This window comes from Notolabrus celidotus, chromosome 13 (assembly GCF_009762535.1).
Source record: "Notolabrus celidotus isolate fNotCel1 chromosome 13, fNotCel1.pri, whole genome shotgun sequence".
In the NCBI taxonomy this organism is placed as follows: Eukaryota; Metazoa; Chordata; class Actinopteri; order Labriformes; family Labridae; genus Notolabrus; species Notolabrus celidotus.
Genome location: NC_048284.1, coordinates 13866069 through 13890662, shown reverse-complemented (window position 1 = coordinate 13890662; position 24594 = coordinate 13866069). Strand labels below are relative to the sequence as shown.

General features: G+C 38.9%; 1 protein-coding gene across 2 annotated transcripts in view; it reads left to right on the top strand.

The window, feature by feature from the left end:
* The window catches only part of fig4a (FIG4 phosphoinositide 5-phosphatase a), an 80945-nt gene that overhangs the window by 50615 nt on the left and 5736 nt on the right, over positions 1-24594 (top strand). The window contains exons 21-24 of one of the 2 annotated variants that reach the window (XM_034699417.1): positions 3319-3517; positions 15337-15428; positions 19371-19445; positions 19728-19902. In XM_034699417.1, coding sequence (XP_034555308.1) covers positions 3319-3517; positions 15337-15428; positions 19371-19445; positions 19728-19749 — 388 coding nt within the window. In that variant the 3' untranslated portion in view covers positions 19750-19902. Of the gene's footprint in view, positions 1-3318; positions 3518-15336; positions 15429-19370; positions 19446-19727; positions 19903-24594 lie in introns of those variants that run through there. The other variant, XM_034699416.1, reaches the window with a different exon arrangement.

Here is a 24594-nt window from a genome sequence, read left to right as displayed (position 1 = left end):
AGATGAGATCAGACTGAGTCCTGTCTTTAAAAGGACTGGATCTTATCCTGTCTTGATGTTTGGTCTTTGTTATGAATATAACATATAGTACGGTCTAGACTTGCTATGTTAGTAAAAGCATGTTTGTTGTGACTTGGAGCTATATAAGTAAAGATTTGATTGATTGATTGATTGATTGATTGATTGATTGATTGATTGATTGATTGATTGATTGATTGATTGATTGATTGATTGATTGATTGATTGATTGATTGAATGCTCTCTCCCTCTTGGGATGGCTCTACAAAAAGCTAAACAGACTTATCTGATGAGACCTTTATTAACAGTGATAACGTTTTTAAAAACCAAGGTCGCCACAACTCTACTCAGCCAATTACATTCTGCATGGGAAAGATGAGGTGGGTCCCTGGGATGCAAGGATAAGGCAGGACACTTACCTAGCAACATCACTGGTAAAATTGGCAACAACACAAGTATGACTGACAATGGGGAAATGTTTAAAAAAAATACGATGCAGAAACAGTGACAAACAGACTGATGGTTTCCTCTCATGAAGCATCTGTAACCTTGGATTTGTATTTTATTATAAACTATGATAACCAGTGAGCACCTCTCAAGGCAATCTCTTGCCCTATGTATTTATGTCCCAGCATCTCTTAATGTTAAACTCCACTTAGATCGAGTGGGTTTAGTTTCTGCAAGCTGCCAATTATAGCCTTTCCTATGTTAAGTTCATCACAGCTGTAATAAATGCAAGAACATGGCCATCAGTCCACACTGTTACCCCCTGAAGATCATCAATTAACATGCATGCTATTGCAAAAAAGCTATTGCTTTATCATCTATGAACATCAGTAATATAAATCCATAAAGGTTATTGCATTGCACTGTATCATATGCAATTATGGCCTAAATTAACATAAGATATAACTTAACTTTCACCCAAAGATATGAATATTTTTTCATTAATGGCCCTACATAAGTTCTTGAAACAGACCTTCAGATGCTCAAGACCACTGCTGGTTTCAGTGAAGAGTATTATTCCAAGTAACATTTTTCATGAACAACATAACAAAAGGTTTTAATTTAGCCTCCACAGTTAAACATGATAATCGTTTATACATCCCACACACATTATTGCTAAAAGACAATAAAGAGCTCATCCGGCTTCTCTATTTGGTATAATTAGAGTTCTTTTATTTGCTCGTTTTGCAGCAACACCTCGCCAAATGACTGCACGATGCCTCAGGTGTGACAGAACAACGTCAGTGGAAGATAAATAAATAAAATTTAAAAAAACAGCACGTGTGCACACATGCTTACTCTCGCAGACACACAGTGCAATCTCTATTTTCAGTCAGTTCTACACATCTATTCATCCAGCCTCTGAGTCACCTGCATGGACAGATCACAGTAGGTGAGCAATCCGAGGAGGCTTTTGCTCTACACATATTTAAGGAGCATCACAAGGTTCCCCCTGGTCTTTTGGAAACTGTGATTTCTTTAAATAATTTCTCATAAGGCCTTGCTTGGTATTTTTTCACAAGAAAGGATCCAGAAGTCATTATTAAAATGATCCCTACTGACTGTTTAAAGGCATAGAGATGCAGCTTGACTGAGACATACCAGAATGCAAGACATCCTATTTTTTCCTGCTTATGATATGATCCTTTTTTGTAACAAGCCATAACTCTTAATCATAAATACAATCAGACAGAAGATCACCAGATATGTGTATTTTGCAAAACTGTTCAAGTTACATGTATGGGATTGGAAACACTTTTTGGAACCATACAATGGTGTTTGAAATTCTGATTTACATCTTGTCTGTGTGACACGCCACTCCAGGCCTTTCAAGTTTCAGTGAAACTATAGTGTGTCAATAACAACAGCAACAGTGTAGCAAACTAAATTGGTCAAAGCTAAAGAAATTTAGAGGCCTAGATATCACAGACTGTATAAAATATGGACGTAGTATCCGTGACGGCACCCATCTGTTTCTGAAAGGGCGGTTTTGAGGCAAATCGTCGGCGGGAGCCATAATGCTTCTGTCGAGCCAGTGTGACGTAAAGAGGCGGAGTTTGAGCCTCCTAGCCAACAGCTGCAGTGTTCCCACAGGCAGCTATGCCTCTCATTGGAAGACTAGTAATCTCAATATCTTCAAAATTGCTGCGTTAGATAAAAATTCACCCCCCTCACATGAGAGCACATCGAGAAATGAACTATCCAGACTACACTCGTCTTTTGTACCAGGCTGTAAACATGTTTATTAATGCTGTAAAGATTGTCTTTTTCCCATTCATTTGTATGTGACTTCTGAAACTTCCAGAGCCAACCTCAAGCGGATCCTCGATGAACTGCAGCTTTTAACACTTCCGCATTGACTCATATTTTTAGACCGGAGGTTGCCGCTTGGTCAAAGCTAAAGAAATTTAGAGGGGTAGATAGGCACATCATGGTTCTGCAAGGAAATAAAAAAACTTAAGAAATTGACAAACCTGGAGCTTCTGTGACTTGAGGATTTCCAAAATGTAAAGTGGCAGTAAGCAACTTAAACATTCTGACCTTCTGACTCTCTCTCTGCTACCTCGTGTCCCTGGGTTAAGCCCCTCCCACCAAATGACACACCAAACCTGCAGGCCAGCCGTTGTCACTGCAAACAGTGTGTTCCACTCAGTTAGTTAAGTCTGAGTCAGAGGATAGAAACACTGACGTCCAATCAATATACATCTAAGGGTACTCAGTGTACAATCTACGCCTCCAGCTTGTAAACACCAGATCGGAGTAGAGCATGCCTCATTCGAATAGATGACAGAGCTTTCAATTCAAAAGATTTTAATCGGAATAGCACAAAATGGTCATGTAAACCCACCTATTGTTGAAGTTAAAGTAAAAGAATATCCAACTTTCCAAACAGTTCATTACAATCAAAGCTACAGGGAAAAAGAGGCACACTTTGGCTGTACTTTCAGAAGCCAGCACATGGAAGAGGGAGAAGTTTGGACCCGTTGAGAATATTATTCTATCTGAAAACATTCACAATAGGCAGTGACTCAGCCAGGCTTTTCTTGGCCGATGTGGAAAAAATCATAATTGAATACTGAAGGAGGCACTCCAGTTTTGTTTGTTTGAGTGTTAGTCAGGTTCCTTCAGTGAGGAGCTGTGGAAGCAAAGAATCTTCTGCCCCAAAACACTCCCAACAACAATCTTATTAAATAGACATTTAAATGTGCCGTACAGCAAAATAATGAATTACGTGAAAGCCTACTTGTCAGTGTGAATGAGTTTGTAAGTACATTTCAATTTTTGTTTTGGCAGCAACAAGAGCAACAAAGAGGAGACGTTGCTGCAGAGGAAGACGGCAGCCAGTGCACCTCCTCCCCCCAGCGAGGAAGCCATTAGCAGCTCCTCGGAGGACGACTCAGAGGAGGACCGCGATGACGATGGGTCTGTGTCCCAGCGCTCCACCCCGATCAAACTGCTAACAGAATCTGGGGACATTAATCGCACACAGGAGGTATGGACACACAAAGCATGAAATGCTGAATTCATATGTTGAAAGACATGTCCAAATCAGGACAATCTTGTAACCTAACAGTCAGACCTCAGTGTATATCTCTGGGAACCATGGCCAACTTTGTGGGCATTGTGATGTAGCTAGTTTTTGCTTAGACTTCCTTTTCCTCACGCTGTAGTGTCTACAATCCTATTAGCACTTGCTCATATCAAAAGCAAAGCATAATTTGTCCTCCACTTATATCTAGAAAATTGATATCATCCTTTCTTGGTTCATTACATTCCTGAAGTAGCACCCATTCATCTATTTCCGGTGAGTCTCAGTTTTACTGTAAATACTAAGTCACACAGAAGCTTCATTCTGATTCACTTTGGCAGTATAAACTCCAAAAAGTAACCAATATTCTTGTGATTTTCTCTCAATTAAAGGGTCTTATGTTTGCCAATGTTAACACCATGATTCAAATTAATGAAACATATAATTAAGGATGTTAACAATGAATCAAGTGTGGATTAATTGATTAAGAACTTACTAAACCCGCTTTTTTTTTTCTTTTGATTTTCTATCAACTTGGTACAAACATCATGTGGTCTCATATTTCATTCAGCTATCAAGGAAGTTTTACAGCATTAATTTAGGCATTTCCTGGTTATGTCGCTTTATTAAAAGCAGTGTGCACTTCACATTGTCATTAGCTTTTCCAATACAGTACAATTTCATATATGGTACAATAAGAAGTTCCTCACTACTTGAGTAGTTTTTCCTGAGGTACTTATTTACTCTTACTCAAGTACTTATTTCTATCAGTACTCTTACTTCTACTTGAGTCACCATCATTGTAAAGTAACAATACTTTTACTTGAGTACTGTTTCGGTTTACTCTACCCACCACTGGATGGCTCTAATGTTGCTGGCAGATCAGCAACATCAGAGCTGCTTGAGTGTGTTTTCTGCCGCTCTGACCTGGTTGCGCTCCCAACCAACACCTGACCACTTACACGTGCTTATTTTTCTCAATAAGAACGAATAGACAGAAAACTTAACATTTTGTTTGCCTTTATATGAGCTGTTTTCCTTCACACACCAAAGCCTACTAATATGTGATTGGTCAATATTACTTTGTCTACAAATGTAATACTGGACAACTTCACACACAAAATTCAGGCCCTCGTTTACAACAATTTTTCTGTAGTGTCTATAAATAGAGATGAATATCAGGGGAAAAGAGTTCCACCAAAACATTTGGATTTGATGACAAATGAAAGGGATGTAAAACATTAAGTGAGTCGTTTTAAATCCCAAATAAAACTAAATCTAAATTTATCTTACTTCATCGCCTTCCAGCTTAATAAAATGACACGAAACCATCCTTTGGAAGAGATCCTCCTCTGATTCAATGTTGTGTTATCCCATTTAGTAACCTCGGGGAAAAAAACATTAAAGTTCAGGCTGTTTTAATGCCACTTACTTGTGCTTTTGGCAACAAGAAGCATTTTGGATTCTAGTTTGAGTGTGTCACCCTGATTGTATTTCCTCTGCCTCTTCTTCCCCAAGTCTCCAAAGAGGAATCATTTTCTATTTGTTTCTTTTTGCGTCAGAGGGGAGAGTCATCGCCAACTGGGAGTTTCTATGATAGAGGATGTGTTAATGATGGTTTAAAGGAGGATGAAGTAGAGAAGAAGTCATTATTCCTTTTATTTGTTCCTCTCCCTAACTCAAACTCATACCCTCGTTATATCATATCTTTTGATGTGCGTATAATAGAAAATGAATTACCATCACTGAAATGATTCCACCTGACCGAATCCATGCTGTTTACATACAGAACTGTATGCATGTAATATAGAGCGCATTAGTTCAGTGTGTATCCCTGTATGACTTTCCTCATTCAGGCTGCCATGACAACAAAGGCGTACTGAATGTCTTCCTGATTTGTCTTTTTGAAAGTTGCTTTTGGAAAGGAGAACAAAAATGGGAACCTGAATACACTTCTTGGTTCTAACTGGTTTTCCCTGACAATGGAAATGGAAAGAGAAAAAAAAACTCCTTTTAGGAAACATTAGCATGAAATAAAGGGAGACAAGGGTACAGTCGTTCTTCTATATGTTTTGTTTGCATTAAATCTAATTTGGTAATGCAGTGCCCGTGTGCAAGTATGTACACTTACATTTTTTTATGTTTCAAGTCAGATATTTAAAAGATATAAAATACTTATAAAGTGCACTGTATATTATCCAGTTGCAATTTCTGGACTTAAATGCAATATGCAATAAAGCAATGATGATCTGTAAACATCTTATGTTTCAGTAAAAATAAATTAAAATACAAAAGAAACAATAGAACAAAAGAAGACAACTGAGCCCAAAATTGGTAGTTAAAAAAAAAAAAGATAAATAAATAAATAAAAAGATTTAAATTCTTTCTTTTTTTTCCCTTGATACTTTTTTTCATTTTTTTTAATTTAGCAAAATGTCACAATGTATGACTTTTAAACATAAAATCCTTTAACAAGGCGGACTCAAAATCCTATGTATTTGAAAAATCATAATACAAACAGTTGTAGCATTCAATAGATAATACAGTCATGAGTTTAACTGTGTTGCATTAATTTGAAATGTGGCAAAAAAAATTGTATGGCCTCCTCTGGGGCACAGTCATGACAGAGGATTAAGTGTAAGTCATGTAAAGGAGGGTTATGTTTTCTTTTTAGGACATCAGCTGACTTGTGCTCACTTGGGGGTTTCTTACCCACCTTAATTCTGTTAATGTTTATTAGATTACCTTTTGGCTTGGCTGGAGAAGATCTGAGTCTTATACAATATCATTTTTTCTGGGCTGTTCTTGTAAAGAGATAAGTAGGTTCCCAAGCGGCTACCTCCAGTCTCAAACTATGAAGCCCATGCGGAAGTGTTATAAACTGCAATTCATCGAGAATCTGCTTGAGGTTGGCAGCAGAAACACTGGAAACCACATAGACGCCAATTCAAAAAACCTATAACTGTTGGCTAGGAGGCTCAAACTCTGCCCCTTTACGTCACACTCTGCCTGGTTGAGTTCAGCATTTCCAATATGGCTGCTGCCGTCAATTGGCTTCAAAACAGCTCTCAGGAACAGATGGGTGACGTCACGGATACCACATCCATTATTTATACAGTCTATGGTAGGTCCATAATCTAAATCATATTCGTTGTGCATACTTGCGTCACATGTTAAGTTTGTTCAGGCAGGTCAATTAAGTTGGACGAGAGAAAGTGCTCCTCTAAGGTAACAAATACTTGTCACTGCTGCGTTCAGGTAAACTAAAGGAATCAGCAGCCAATGAGTGTACTTTTGACAGTTCAACGGCATGTAGCACTGCACTGAAGTCCTTAAAGGGTCCCACTAAGACGATTTTAATGTTGCTTCATCAGTCTGATGCTTGAATTATAGCAGTTGAAGCAGATTTGTTCAGTAGAGACAGAAATGGTCTATCACATTCATTCATGGCTGTAGCTATGCACACATACCTTATAACACCTTTGCATGAATCAGTGCCAGAGTCAGGTCATCCCACTCAAGGAGTCTGGACCCACCATGTTAATCGTCCTGTCTCTGTTTCACGCCCCAAGAGGCGATTCATTTACCCCCCATTGACCCAGATTCCATATCACAGCTCAGAGAATGAGCTTGTTATCAGCACAGGTAGTGGGTCAGTGTGTCAAACAGATGAATCAAAAGCAGGAAATGACTACCTTTTAGAAATATCTCACATCATGCTTAAGGAGTCCCAAATGTCGTTTTGAATGTTTAGATTGAGACAGCTTTTATGTTACCAAGGTAACAAGGACAGTTTCCAAGCATCGTAAAATCTGAAGGGCTGAGGTGACACCATCTGCCTACGCTCCTCCTCCCTGCAATAAAGCATTCTGACTCAGTCTCGTACAGACAAACACATCATCACTCTAAAGGTGACTGTGTAATCACAGTCCCAAGCGGCAGGTGAGTCTGGATTCAAGCTGCACAATGAAAGAAGTTTTATATCTCCCACTGTCAGATGTGTTATGGTAGAATGCTAGGAATTGGGATGTCGCTTGGCATAACGGGCTGTTCAAAGACTATCCTCTTCAGAGTGTGAAAGAATAGGATGTATTTTCTTTAAATGATGGTGATAAAGATGACAGACGCTGCAGACATTTACTCCAGAGTCAGTCCCTGTTAGAAAGGGAACTTCAAAAGGAGTTGATCTGACCCCTGTATCAAATGTTTTCTAGTTTGTCTCTAGTTTGCATCATGCCTGTATAGATTGAGATTTGACTTGGATATCTGATATTTGATGTTAATTTTTCATCCAGACAAGGACTAGTATTCACATTTTTCCATACATTCAAGTTTTCCACATTGTTTATTTAGACCATATAAGACATTTTGACTTTTTTAATGCAGAAGTTAATCGCTATCATGGCTCTGTCTGAGGTTAAAAAAGAAAACGCCTGACAGCATATGTCCTTGCTAATTAATGCCTTCTATCTCTGTTGTTTATTACACTCATGAGTAGATTAGCTAAACCACAATAGTTATTTTTATATCCATCCCAATTACTAGTTTTACACATCGTTGCATTCTGTGCAATAAGGTTTGCTGGCTCTCTCTCCATGAAAGACGCAATATCCATAGGAACCTTTTTTTCTATAAAGCTTTCTTAGGAAAATTACCAACCAACCTTACTGAACTTCTTCATTACCCAGACCGTTTCTATCAGACTCACACCTCAAACTAGCTACTTTTGCATGTTCCTCTAGTTCAGTCAGAACTGGAAAAAAACTGCCTTTTGTTTCTCTGCTCCTGACTCCTAGAACAAGTTGCAGCAATGTCTTGAATTAAATGCACTTATAACTTTTGGACAATTCAGAATCTTAATTTTTAACCTTTCAACCCCGCTCTGCAACTGTTTTAGCTAGGTTTACCTGTGTTTATTTATTGTATAATTTTAACCACCGGCCCTTCCTGTTTTAGTGCTTTTATAGTCAATCCCCAACACCTCCTTTTATTTGTATTGTTTTATTTGATCTTTTAATTGTTTTTATATCCAAATCAAAAAAATATCCTATTTGATGATTTTGATACTCTTGATGCATTGTTGTTTATTTGTTGTTTGTTTTTTAAAGGTTGATTGATAGTTTTGATACAACAGACTATGCTGTCTGTTGTATTTCTTTGATGCACTGTTAGAGGTCCTTTGAGGAACTTTAAATTTTCATTGATTTTGGTGCCCCTCAAAGTGACACACCTTATCTCTTTAGGGTTTTTTTATGACAAGACTTCTTATCCTGCTTTATTGTAAGACTTTTGTACATAACTCATATGGATAACCTCTGCTGTTGAAAATGTAAACAGGCTTTTCTGTGACGTATTAACCACTTAAACTGTCACCTACCCACCAGCAGTGAATCATACATCAGAAATAACTTTATAGAAATAGTCAATCTTACTGTGAATGGTCTCATTGGCTTTTGTAGGTCACAATCAGACATCAGTATTAACTTCAGTCAGTTTCATAACCAGCTAAAAAATCATCATATTAGCTTTAATTCTGTAGCTAATTAACCTACAGACCTGAGAGTGGTGGTGATTTATTCATCTCTCGTACAGAAAAAAGAATTAGCATATTTTCCATAATTCTGAAAAAAAGTGATTGTAGAAATAAGGTTTTAAACTGCAAGCTGATTCCATAAATCATTACACCTGCCTGTTGTATCAGCTAAAACTGTCACCTGCAGATGCAAGTGACCAAATAAATGGACAATAAAGTTGCCATAAAATAAAATAAACTGAGCAGAGAATTTGAACCAAATACATTTCAATGGCACCATTTTTGATCTTCAGAGTTGAGGCGAAGGCTGTTCACTTTTGTCCCATCCATCTCTCTCTCTCTCTCTTCTAATTTATGATGTATTTTTCGTGCATTTTCTCTAACATGTCTTCTCGGGGGCCTTGAGCAATGAGTCCTTCATTAATATTTCTGGCTGTACAGCTAGCTAGCTCACGTGTTGGGCGCACACACTCCCTGTTGTGCGTCTCGTGTGGCTGCCTTGGAGGCTGTCTCTGAGGATGGATTGCCAGGGTGCCAGCACGACACAAAACTATTGAAATATTTAAACATCAGATCATTACTATGTTTGCCATGTAATTACACATGCTCATTTCATATTCCTCTCAAAGGGACTGTACATGTGGATGCATGAATGTGGATGCATTATATTTCTTTTGGGTGTAAACAGGTAGCTAAGTTCACATTGCCTGCACATGTGTGTGTGCATGTGTAAATGCAGCAATTTGTGTGTTTTGCATGTACTGTGATCACAGTCTTGCTCTTGGCCCTAGTCTAGGTACACCCTCATTTCTTCTCCTGCTGTGCAGTAAGGATCAATACAAACACAGTGGATAGGTAATACATTATTTTGGGCATATTGCTTGTTTTATTGGGAAACAGTCAAAGAGAAAATCAGCATGGCTGAATTACATAACAAGCTTCACTCGGTCACATTGGTTCAGAGGGTAAAGACACCTTAAGGATTCAAAAATGTATTTAAGAAATAGTTCCTCTGAAGATTTTTTTAAAAACAATTTGGAGCATAAAAAGTTTCTATATGTTAAATGTTGTGTCAAATACTTATTTCTGCGTGGCTACAACTTGGGGCTGTATTGACTGCCCATTTTCTTTTCAAACTAAACTCAGCTAAGTGTTTCAGCGCTCAGTGTTCTCAGCACAAAAACACAATTGCCATTTGGAACACTGCTGTGCTTATCAATGTCACCTCTTGATCACCGACCAATCAGAATCAAGAAGGGCAGGACTTCCAATATCAACTTTGACTGTTTTCAAAACGGCCTACTATACCAGTACCAGTACATGCTGATTTGGTCAAAATTCAGTGAACAAGAGAAAAATCTGCAGTATTCCATAACTAACCGGATGTCAAACTGGTTCAGGAAAATGTCTCCTTTGAGTACTGTTTCCCAAAATGCACAGCGCTAATGTTCTGCTTCTTATTTTTTCCGTATATGACGGGGGGCACTTTGTTTTTAAGTGCTGTAAAATTAATTACATTCCATATGAACCACTTCTTAGATTTTTAAATCATAAGTGATGCTTAAGAAGCAGTTTTGCAATCAGCTTGGCCGTTGTTTACTTCCTCTTTCCGAAACCAGAAAACCAGTGACGCCTGTCCCAGCATCCTGCATAACAGATCCAACAGAACAGTCATACTACATACTACCTTCAAACGCAGTATGAAGTATGCAGTACATACTGTCTACTACATTTGTAGGTAGTATGTAGCAGGCCATTTCGAAAAACAGCCTTTGTCAACAACAATGGAGGAAGTCACCACCAAATTTGCTTTTTTGAGGTACAATTTCCTCTTCTACAGCTGCTACTAATGCTATGACACGATTTCTATGAATAGTTGTTTTGGGTTTTTTTCAACTTTATTTGTAGAAAATTTTCAACATTTTAGACAGACAGTGTGACATACAACATAAGGTACAAAAATATATAGGGTACAGTAATATAAGGTATAAAATGACACATCTGAATGTCAACACCCTTCCCCACCCACCACCCATTACAAGGCCAGTCAACAATTACAAAAAATAACAATAATCATACATACATACATACATACATACATACATACATACATACATACATACATACATACATACATACATACATACATACATACATACATACATACATACATACATACATACATAAACAAATAACAAAATAAAATAATAATGACAATAAATAAGTAGAAGAAAATAGTATTAAGGTACAATAGATGTATTAGATAAAATAAATAACAAAAAGTAATTTAAGATAGCACACATCAGTCCTCCAACTCCAAGGAGAAATCTAGAGAATGTATATAGTTCAAAAAGGGATCCCAAGTAACATGAAATGATTTCAACAAGCCTTTTAGTGTAAACCTAAGCTTCTCAAGCTTCAAATTATACAGCACCTCACAGATCCAATGTGTTCTATCAATAGTTTTTACAGTTTTCTGTTAAAATGCCTTTGAATAAAAGCAAATATCAAGTATATAGAGCATTTTAAAACAGACCTAAAGGTCAATCAAAGTTTGATCCTAACGTTCACCAATAAGGGAAGCGGAAGTGTCAGAGGACATGGCCCGTAGAAGTCATATACTGTCTTATTTTAAATTATTAAAGATACATTTCTGTTATTCATTCACTTCATTTTAAATTTGTTTTTATTTATCAATTTATTTTGTGCTTTTTCATTTTTATTTAGTTATTGATTTGATCTCATCATCTTATTCCAGTAATTATTTTTTTACATCTTTATACTATTTTATTTTCTTACTAATTTTATAGTACAGTACTTTGTATTACAATATTGTTGTATGAAAATTGCTTTACAGATAAAGGCTGATTGATTAAATGATTGATGGCCCTTAAACTAAGTATACTGTGAGAAAAAAAGGGGCTTATAAAATACAGAACTGAGCAACTTCAGTAGTATTGCTTTTACATAAAAAAAAAAAGACCCTCACACCTCCTCTCCAACAAATCCTCATTCACTCATCATAGTGGTATATGAAGCTGTTACAACATGTCACTAATAAATCACTGTGGATGCAAAGTATACAAACATCATCTGCCTTATTCAGAAAGTCAATACACTGGAGGGGCCAACGCCCAACACTCAAATGTTGATCTTTGAATATTCTTCTTCCTACAACGTTATAAAACTCTATAACCCCTGATACAGAATATAAATCAGTTCTCTTAGCGCCCATGTGTTGCTCTCCGGTATTCAAATCATGCTCAGTTGCTATCATGTCAGCCGTGAAAACACCCACATCAACAATATAACACCATCCCCGCAATCTCACACCCGACACAAGGCAAGATGGATTCATGCTGTTTACATGAAACTCATGTTCCGCTGCCAGCGTGTGAACACAGACTGTGAGATTACCCTGACCAAAAAAATGTTTTCTCACTTCTAACTTGTCTGTCTCTGCAGAGCACGTGTATGTGATTTATCAGAGCAGTAAACTCACAGATGTGTACCTTTTCACACGCATTGAGCATGGAGCAAAGGAAGAGCGCAAATTATGTTTAGATTGCTGAAGGCTTAAATAGTGGTACGGGGCTTTTTTGCGTATAGAAAACATTCAAAAGAGCGTAAATGTGATCATCTTTTGTCGTTTTTACTGAGAAAGTTTCCTGATCGAGTTAAACTAATCAGAATTTTTTTGAAGTATTAGTAATGATGCCAGGCCAGTGGGTGGAGATAATGTGCAATCAGTCCGTCACATCATACACTATAGAGAAACACTGTTTACATACTGTACTTATTGAGCTGCTTCTCAAGCAAGCAAGCAGTAATTGCAAACCGTGTTCTTTAAATTGTGTATGCAAGCAACATAAAACAACTTCCTGTTTGGATTGCTGTCCTTTTCCAGTTGCTATAAGAGTAGTAGTAGTTTTGTTGTTGATGCTAGGCAGGTCTTTTTACCCCAGCCTTATGGTTTCTCTTATTCGGCATCTCTTGTAGCCATTGAGTTTTCTTCAGGGAGTATTTCCTGGTTCTTCCTGATAATTTAAATAATAATAATAATAATAATTGATAGGATTTGTATAGCGCTTTTCATGGTTTTCACTCAAAGTCGTTTAACAGAAAAATAAAAATAAAGCAAATAAATAAGACAGAACAGAACAAAGACAGAGGTGGGGCAGGTTAGAGGTCATGTGTTGTAGGCTTTTTTGAATAGGTAGGTCTTGAGGTAGTTTTTAATGATTGAAGTGAGTCACAGTTGCGGATGTGTGGAGGGAGAGAGTTCCAGAGAGCCGGGGAAGTGATGGCAAAGGCTTTGTCCCCCAAGGTGCGGTGCTTGTGGATTTGATGATAGGGGACAGGAGATTGGCATCTGATGATCTGAGGCGGTGAGATAAGAGAGTGACGTTTGAAGAGGTCGGTCAGGTATGAGGGGGCGAGGTTAAGGGCTTTCTATGTGATGAGCAGGATCTTGAAGTTGATTCGGTGCTTTATGGGGAGCCAGTGCAGGTGCTGAAGGATGGGTGTGATGTGGGCTCTGGAGTGGGTGAGTAACCAGGCAGCATGGACTTTTTAGGGAGTCCTGTAAAGACACCGTTACAGTAGTCTAGTCTGCTAAAGATAAATGCATGGACGGGTTTTTCTGCATCCTGCTGAGACATAAGTCCTTTAATCCTTGAAATATTCTTAAGGTGATAGTAGGCTGACTTTGTAATTGTCTTAGTGTGGCTGCTGAAATTACTTGTTCATGACAAAATTATCACAAATATTGCAACAAATTTAATTTTAAAAAAGTTAAAAATTCACGCCACTTTTTAAAAAAACGTTTAGAGCTAAATGTTGAGAAATAATAAAGCTGGTATTTTCAGTGTGTGAATGTCAAACTTGTCACCCCACGAGGCCTATAACAAATTTTACACCTTCACCGTCATCCTCCCTCGCTGCTCTGTCCAAACTCACGCAGTCTTCCATAGACTGTATTAAGGACACCAACCAGGTGCTAACAGCATCAGCCTCTGCTGCTAGTGCTGCCTGAGTCTCTGAACACTGCGGTTGTCTTTTCCTTCCATTCCTTTTCCTTTCTGTCCATTGAGGTCAAGGAGGTCAATTCTAACAGACATTGACCAGGTGAAGTCTGCCTCTGCACCTCACTGTTATTTGATCCCAATCCACCTTTAATAGAAAGGTGTATTACATCACAGTGGAAGTGAAAATTACGCTGGTCTGAAAGTTAATGCTTATAAAGCTTCATAAAAGGAAATGTGAAAAGTTTGTTTGATGAATTGTGCTGTATGTGATTAAATAATAGATCTTCCAGGGAACCTTACATAAATCATAGCTTGTCCTGTAAGAGAACCCCAGGGTGTCGTTTTGACTTTGTTTTTAATTGCTGCTCCCCCAGCATTGTGTGACCCTGAATTATTCTCTGTAATTGTGTTGTTTGCTTTTGTAACAGTTTTAAAAGATTAACCCACTTTAAAGTTATTGGTTAATCCCTGTTTTTGATTGAATTTCCCCTTTGTTGCATAATACTGCTTATTTCCTTACACCAATGATTAATAGCCCTCGGTTAGAAATTCATTTGAGAATAATAATTTTCTTGGGATGCTGGTTGGCCTAGTGGTTTAAGCCTGTGCTCCAATGCGCGGAGGCTATACTCCTCATCGCAGGGGGTCGCTTGTTAGACTCCCTGCCAGGACACCTTTGCTGCACGTCCTCCCCCACTCACCACCCCCCCAAATTGCCTGTCTCTCTCCAGCTGTCCTGTCAATAAAGGGAAAAAAATGCCCAAAAAACAGCTACAAAATAGGAGAAGAGTTTTCTCCTCTTGAACTGGTGTGACCCTTTTCTTTTAAAGGCTGGTCTCTTGTTTATTCCGATTATTAAGTATCTACCAACTAGGAGGACACTGAGTGCAGGAACCCCCAGGAGGGCACTGAACACGAAGTCACTTCATCAGACAGCAGCAATCAATTTACATTCATAGTTGCCTGGATTACACTCAGTAGGCCATCTTGATTAATGAATCAGTTGTAGAGAAGCAGCCAAACCGGATGACCTCGTCTGCATCATTTTCTATTTTCTGTTGTTGTAATTTGTTGCTTAAGGAGGTGACTGTCCGCATTCTGTGGTGTCCACTCACGTGTGCCTCGCTGTATTCTTCTCCTAAAGACTGAGACATCTGTGGTATAACTTTTAACACTGTTCGTTCTTCCGTCCCAGAGACTCATTCTCATTCTCACCTCCTCAGGAGATCCAGCAGCAACAGCAGGCAGTGAAGGAACCGTATGGACTCAATCTGGCTGAGTTTCCTGCTGAGGAGGACCTTCACATTTATGAAAGGTGAGGAACACACGTGTAAACTTGCACTACAGGTTAATACAGTCAGAGCACACACGTGACGATAGATGACTCCTCGTGATCTATATAGTAAAATTTGATTATCAGTGACATGGTTGGTTATTTCTTTTAACTGAATTTTAGGGCATTGTTTTGGAAAAAGCTGAGTTAGTATTCAGCCCTCATCCTGTATATTCAACTCAGCTGTTAAAGTTTGGGGTGAGTTGTAAGTTAGCAAGCAGGAATAAGTTTTACTTCTTGAGATACGTTTCTTTTGACATAATGTTTTGAACTTGAGTAAAGACACACAGACAGGTGTGATAGGCAGAGAATCTGGTCATTTTTCAGAATATAATTCTTCACAGACTAATTGTCAAAAAGGCAAATAAAATCCATGTATTGATATCATTTATTTATTTAATGATGCCACAGGTGTCAAACAAAGCAGATGCAGAAACAGCCTTTGTTTACATTTTCCACTGCAGAGTTTGAAACTGACTCTTGATAGGCAGCAAGATAATATTTTTCATAAGATGCACATATGAAGGACGAAATTATCTAAGATATCAAACGTAATCGCTCAGTCCACAGGAGGTGTCAAAACCAAACAAATGGAGAGTTCCTCACTGGAGCTTTAAGTACATGCTTTTCAACTTCATTACTTAAGAAGTGGCCCTTATTTTGTGTCCAAGCATATATCTAAGCATATTCCTCATATTTATATGAGGAATATCATCATTACATAGACTCCAGTAAAGCTTACACTGGCTACCAATAAAATTCAGAATACAGTTTAAGATCCTCATATTAACATACAAAGCAATCCATCATCAAGCACCCTCTTATATCTCCGACCTGCTCCACCCTTACATCCCCAGTAGACCCCTCAGATCCTCAGACCAGGGTCTGCTTGCTGTGCCTCGTGTCAGGCTTAAAACTAAGGGTGACCGTGCCTTTGAGCATGTGGCTCCATCTCTCTGGAACAGTCTTCCACCCCAAGTGCGCTGTGCTGATTCGACTGAGACTTTTAAAAAGCAGTTTAAGACACATTTGTTTGTCATGGCTTTCGACCTTCTATTGTAATTTGATGTCATTTTGTCTGCTTTCTTAATTATCTTATTTATTGCTCATTGTATTGTCTTGTCGACATTGATTCTCTGTAAAGCACTTTGTGACTGTCTGTGAAAGGTGCTATACTAGATAAAGTTAATAAACTTAATTACATACTTACTTACTTACTAGTGCATTTTTGCTGATGTAGTTCCTTTTTTCCTTCAACATAAATCCGTGAACAGAACATGGTGGTCCTGGAAAATGCAGGTTTTGGAACTTGCATTTTAGCCATATTTTTAGCACCTGAGGATTCCTCTTTGAAAGTGACGCATGCATGCACACATGCACACAAGCGCGCACGCACACACACGCACACGCACGCACGCACACACACACATTATATTTACTTACCTACCTACTTGAGTGAACCTGTTTGCTTGGCCTTCAGCTCTCAGTGCACTGTAGGTCTAACTTGTTTTTTTGTGCAATGATAAAGAAAAAACCCAGAAGTTAAAGAGCACAATGCCTCTTTTCTGACTGCCTCTTCCTATTAATCTGCTCCTGAAGAAAACTATTTCATTCCCTTCTTATGCACCCAGTGCCCAGGACAGAGAGGGAAAGAACAGGCAGACAGTGACATCAACCCCCCCTCAGGCTGATATGGATCCTTTTGCTTAAGGACATTGTAAACTCTGCCCTGCTGTGTGCATCACACTTCTGACCTCACTGCTCCACGTCCACCTTCATTTTCTCTCTGTCCTTTAGTTCCCTTTTTGTCCTTTCTCAGTGATGCTGATGAGTGAAGAGAACTCTCGCAGCTCCTGAAACTGAACACAACTCTATGTTCTTTGGAAGAGGACTGCACGTTTGAGCGAGTGTGATTCACTTGATGGAGATGTAATGGCTTTTTTCCCACCCTCTGCTGTGTTAAACACTTCGTGCTCCAGAGTGTTCATTCAGTTGTCAGTATATGGCTTTTAGCGAATACTCAGAATTCTGGGGGTGTGATATTAACAAAAAATGATGTCTCAATAGTATTGGGGATAGTGGATTTTGCATCCCTCAAAAAAACGCAAAAAAATAAACTGTGTTTGTAAAAGTCATATATTGCACTAACTCACTCTTATCAATTCTGTTTTATATCTTTTTAATGATTTCAATATGAAAAAAAACGTACTGAACTAACACAGGCTTTATTTAGGTTAAACCTTGTATAAAACAAAAACACACCCAACATTTCCGGACAAAGTATTCAGATCAAAGAGTGCAAGTATAAGTAAACCATTTCAAAGTGGCCTGCAGGTTTTATTAAGTTAAAAATTGGCAAAGGTTGCTGTGTGTGTGTTTTGTTTGCCAGTACTTTTCTTATTCTTCATATTCTGTGCGGTGTTTAATTCACAGATGGTGAAACAACTAAGTTGTCGAGCTGTCTTGACCAGAAATCTTGTCCAGCATGGACATGGATCATGATCAAATCTAGCTGTTTCTTACTTAAGTGTTTCTTACTTCTTACTTACTCTAGTGTGACTTGTCCGTGTGCACACCACCCTGTAGTCCCATGCCCTTTCAGGACCATTGAAGGGGCATTAAAGCTGGGGTTGGTAGTCAGATTTAGATACACTTTTTGTAATACTGGTTAAAATTATCTTTATGTCCCGATGGCAATCAATACATTATGTGTTCTTAAAAAAGAGTGAAGAAAGCTGCTATCTACAGCCGTAAACCAGGGAAAACACCAACCGATCTCTGCCATCAGGAGCCAATTTATAAAACCAATCAAATCCCATCCTACCGTTCTGCCCGCCTCCTGCGAGTACATGTCCTCTGTATGCACTCCCCGTCCCATGTCTCTGCTTCCCCTGCCTCAACTTACTGCCCCTCTCGCTCGCCTGTCCCCTCTGACTAGATGAGCTGCTTTGCTCAGGACTGTAGTCCGGATCAGAGTCTAAGAAGCTCTCACCACAGGGGCTCTGACAAGCAAAAAATTAATAACATTTAGTAAGTCCTACAAAAATGTATATGTATTATATGTAGTATAGCTTTTCTCCTGATATTTTGTCACCAGTACAACTGGATAATGCCAGCATGACAGTAGTGAGTTCTAACAGCAGCCATGTTTGTTTGTGTTTTTAACTTTCACTATGATAATGTTTTGGTGTTTTCTTACCGTGTTTTCAAACGATGTGCTGAGGACTGGTTTTGAATTAGTCACAATCATATGGTCGTGAAGCAATGGCACTCGTGCTTGTGAGCGGGGTCGTCGTTTTGGAGGAGCTCCGAATGCCCTCTAAAATGTAAAAGGAGATAAATCACCTTTGTTTCAATAATGCATTTTATTTGAACTTCTTGCTTTGGTTCTCAAAGGGATTAAAACAGGATAATCAACTTACAACCACCCAAATTGTATTGAAGAATGCTGCTCATATCCTCCTGCTGTAGCTGAACACAAGGAGAATGAGACCGCGCTCATTATTGAGGCTGGAAGTTGGAACAGCTCCAAAGATGTTAGCTGCAGCAGGAGCCCCTCTAATCGATGAATTGATATTAAAAATCAGAAGCCGGAGCCAGAGGGAAGCTCTCAGCTGTTGAATGTTATTCTGTCTTAGTTGGAGGAAGTAATCCACAGGGAAATATTCTATGAAGATGAGAGATCTCAGCAGGCGTGTTTGTATTATCGTGGCGTATTAGTGTTATAAATTAACGACATGAGTCTGAGTTTTAATAGCATCCTTTGGGGAATAGCCAGACTGGTAGCAGTTAACCTTTAGTTAATGGTTCTTTCTATGATACAGGAGTTTGGAGCTCAGACGAACATGAGCTAAGTATGTGCAGATAATGTCGAATTTGGCTGCTTTTGTGGAGTATATTTTCATTTTGTTTTTATTTCTGCAGGTTTGCACATTTGGGCCAGAGCCAGCACCGGGTGGAAAGAACTGAACACATCAACTTGGCAAACATCATCTGCTTGTGAGTCAAACATGTGACACATTAACCCCAAAAAACACACACAGTCAAAACTAAACAACAGAAACCCTCGCTCCCACATTAAGTTAAGCAGTATGTTCGTCTGTAGTTTTAATGTGACCCTTTTTAAAACCTCTGAGTCGGTCCAGCAGTCTTGGAAGAAGGGAACACAGTGGCTTGCACTAAGTGGTCTCCAAGAAGGCTTCTAGCTGTGCACTGTTTAATCTTCATCTTTTCTAACCAAACATTCTTTCTTCACTTCTCGTCATCCCTGCTATTTCCCAGTCTGTCCAGCCCTCCTCACTGACCCAGCAGTTCAGAGATGGAGTGTTGTTGTCGTCCGCACAGATTCAAAATTCAACTACACGTGGGTTGGCAATGTGCAGCCGCAGTACAGCCGCATAAGCAATTTTTCCTCTGTGTATTGCTCTCCGTCTCTGTGTCTCTCTGACTCCCCCATAAAAAGACACACACACACACACACACACACACACACACACACACAAACACACACACACACACACACACACACACACACACACACACACACACACACACAAAGCATCTTGCAGTGAAAGAAAGACAGATTTTCAAGTTCAATATCAAACATTCTCACATTTTCAGAGCAGATCCTGCAGTGAAGGAACCTGGCTTTTTATCCTGCAGTTATCTATACATAAACACGTGATTCTATGTCACTGTAAAATATATGTTTTTCTATTTATATAAGTGATAATAAATTAACTATATCCTGTGATATGGGTTGAACTGCAAAGTGCTTATATTCTGATTTAGTAACTTTTGGACAGTATTAGGCCAGCTGTTTTACCTGGTTATTAGTCTTGTGCCAAGCTTAGCTCATCAGTTACTGCATGATGCTTCAAATTTATCAAACATGTATGATATTGGTATCAGTCCACCCACTTAATTTTTGAGAGAAAATTATTCTCAAAATGATAAAGCAATGCAAACAATAAAAACCGACATTTTCATGCAGATAAGGATGAGAATGGATAAGATTGTAATGCTACCAATGTGGTTATCCTAATCAATTCCTGTGGATTCATCACAGCCTGCATGCTTTTTTGCTAATAGAAGCATAGAATAATAAGACATAAGACATCAGGGAGGCACTAGTTGACCAGTGTTTCATTTAAAATAGTGACCCTGTTAACCAACGCCTCGCCTCAAATGCATCTTTTGTTTTCGTATTTACAATAACTATTAAAAACTCTCTCAAGAATGCCTTTAGTTTTTTTTAATAAGGTACTTTATGAGTATATTTTGTCATTATATTGAAAAAAATGAACTAAGACGCATTCGCAACTGTTTCAACCAACTCTGATCATAAATTGACATAGAATGAGAAGAGTAAGAAGCTCATGCAGAAGTGTTATAAACTGCAGTTCATCTAGCAACAGCTTGAGGCTGGCTGCAGAAACACCGGAAACCACATAGGCACCAATTCAAAAAAGACGATCTTTGCAGAATTAATAAAAATGTTTACAGCCTGGTTCCAAAAACGTCTTGGGTCTATGTAGCTAATTTCTCTATCGGCACACACTACGGGGGTGTATTTTTTCTAACACAATGGTTCAGAAGATATTAAGATTGCAAGTTTTTGCCCAAATAAGGACATGACTGACTTGACTCCCGGACGGGAAAACATAGCTGTTGGCTAAGTGGCTCAAACTCCGCCCCTTTACATCACACTCTGCCTGGTTGAGTTCCGCATTTCCAATATGGCTGCCGCCGTCAATTGGCTTCAAAACAGCGCTCAGGAACAGATGGGTGACGTCACGGATACTACATCCATTATTTATACAGTTTATGGTTATGACCAACAACAACTGATGCATTCAGCTGAAAGTCGCCAGATAACAGGGTCACTCTTTAAACCGAAACACTGGCGGTGTAGAGCATCACACACAAGGCACAGCCACAGACATTTGTTCTGTCAGCGTCATTTTGCGATATTAAGCTACCTGTGTCTCTTGTAAACCATGATAATTTCCTCAACTTCTTGATCGTCGTTCACGCTGCGTTCTCAATGCGTGGTGTCGTGTTTTGAAAGGCAAGTGGAACTAAGTGGAAGGCATTGATAAGGGAACCATTAAGCCTACAGGGGAATTATGCTGATGACTGGAACTGGTTCTCATCTAGAACCAGTTCTTTATTCCCATCCCCGTTCCAACTGGCCTTGTGTTAAGTTATTCTGTTTTAGAATCACATGGTCCATCACATTATTACACATTTAAGCAAACATCAAAAAATATTTTATTTAAAAAGATTTTCATATCAGAGAGAAACATCGTACTTGTCAAACTTGAATATTCCATAAAGACCACAGTCTAAAAGACATTTTAAATTGTGTGAAGACTTCAGGAGATCTAGAAGCAGGAGGGAAAATGAAGGCTTTCATTTGTTGGCTCTAAAATCTGTTGTATGATTCATAGCTACATGCAACATAAATAGAACCAGGAGAAATGGTGCTTTAAAGAACGAAAAAATAGTAAAGAGAGGTCAATAATAAATCCACGTGACAGTGTATTCCTCCATCCTGTGATACACTTTGCTGTCTGACGGCATACAGAGAGAGAGTGCAGATCGTGACAAGAGTTTTGTTTGTACAGGATTTAACCGTTAAGAAGCAGGAGCATGTGTTAGGAAGATGACTATGACCAAACATTTCATAGAAAGCCAGGTCGAGCCAGAAGATTAGTGTTCAGGGGAAGTTTGAAAGTCACTTGAAATTGAAGAGGAATGAAAAGACAGGGAAATAATATGGGTGAAGATTAAAGAAGCATAACTGGCAGATTGATACCATAAAGTCTTTGGATGTGCTAGTGGCATTATTTCTGCATACAGTCATTTGCTACTCTAGGGATCGTTTCCAGGAATTGTCATGAGATGTCAAAATAGGGCTCTATTATTTGTATCAAAACAATGCATATCAAAAAGAAATATCACAACAAAACTTTTCAGTTAATACCATTGACATCCAGTTGTTGACGATACAAGCAGACGACAGCAATGTTACTGACTCTGAGGCTGTCAGTACAAAAGTGCTTTGCTCAAAATGCTCAAATCAACATGCTGACACACTTACAATGGCAACCTAATATTCTACGTTAAACAGGTACTCGACTCAACTCAACTTTATTTACATAGCACCTTTCATACGTGCAAGTATAGAGCCCAAAGTGATTCACAAAAGAACAGAGAGACAAAAAACAGAAATGGGTAAAATAATAAAAGACATAGTCATAAAAAATACTTCATCATACCAGGTTAGAGAGATTGTTGCAAACATCTAATTGATTCAAAAAGCTGACATTAGCAGGGATGTCAGTTTTACAAGAATTTGGTGATGATCCAAAAGACAAATAGAAAAATGATCTGATGATGTTGCCAGATGAAAGGTTCATTATGTGAGGGGCATGAGTGTGTGTGCTAAACAAAAGCTATCTAAGAGACACAATCTATTGCTGATGCTTGAAAAAAATCAAAGAAACTCAAATCGGTGTATCATTTGTTAACTGAATATCTATGAAAGGATAATGTATAGTAAGTAAATTAGAATCTCGACAGGGTGAGCATGACCCCAACAAAGGGATCTTGTCCCAAACTTTGAAGCGATCAGCTGCTAAGAGATGCTCTCACTAACTAACCTTTGCCTGGATTGCAGGTCAGGATGTTGATCCTCTTTTTAAGACCAGCCTCAGACTTAAACGAACATTTTTGCCACAGTGTCAACAGATAGAGATTAGATGAGCCAGACTTCCTTCGGTGGACTAATTTGATATGACATGTGGTTAGGTTGTCCCTGATGTCAGTTCGGCTGTTAAGAATGAATCACTGTTGTTACAAGATATTGACCAATCAGAATCAAGTATTTGACACAGCCAGGTAAAAAGATTTTAGACTTTAGACTTTATTGTCCCCTTGGGTAAATTCTTTTCCACCGCACCTTTCTGCATTTCCACAGACATAGACAATCACAAGAACATACACTGCAAGCTCAACAAACTATCCACAAAGACATCAACACTCAGACAAAGTTGTATCATTCAGCGAGGCCTTTTGTTCAGGCTCGCTATAACAGCAGGGATCAGGCTCTTGCCAAGGCGACCCCTTCTGCACCTCAGTGCTCTGTACCTGCGTCCTGAGGGGAGTGGGATGAGGTGGGTGTTTAGTGGATGTGTGATGTCCTGTTCTATTGAGGTTGCGACGTGTATGATGGCCCTGTTGTTTAAGTCTGTGAGATTTGGTGTGGGGAGACTGATTATTTTAGAGGCTGTGTTGGTTATTTATGTTTTTTCGTCACGGATATGGCTGATTTGCTTTTTTCAGTGATCTGTTGCTGCAACTTAGGGGCCACACCCAAGACAACAGCAATAGGTGTAGTTACACACAAACAACCTAACAAGCGCTATTGCTCCTTGAGATGTGTAGGTCTCCTTAAATTGATGCTCAGATGCTAATCCTTGACTTGGGGGAATGCTGATGAAGATTATGTGAAGTGTCTCTGATATGTTATTTTATCTCTAAGTCTTAAGAGTTCTGAGCACAACACATGGCTCTTAGTGAATCACTTCTGACACGTGACGCAAAGGAAAATGCCATGCCTGATTTAACACCACTGAACAGTAATTTCACCTGTGCATTTTCGTTTCTGTCACTGAAAGGTGGCAGACATACAGCTGTTGTCTTTTGTCTGCAAAAATCCTCAGCCTGCAGGGAAGCCTTACATCCTTTCATCCGTTTTCACTTTGCATCTTTGCTTTCCCGCCTATTTTTTTTGTCACCTTTCTCCACCCCCCCCATTCATTAACACATCCATCCATTGTTGTTGTCGTCATGGCAGGTCCACAGGGTCCGGCAGGTGTGTCTGTCGTTGTGCAACAGGGCTATTCTAAGAGGCTGTTACAGCACCAGGAAACGTGTTTCCGCTGTTAGAAATCTGTCACCTCCCTCTGCGCAGTTCCTCTTTTGACGCATCGGGAGAAGGCAAAGCTGACTCATATGATGGTGATAAAAATGGACAGGGTTTAAAGGTGACATATCACGCTTTTTTCATCAATATATATTGGTCTAAGAGGTCCCCAAAACATGTCTTTAAAGTTTATGCTCAAAAAAACACTTTGAAATC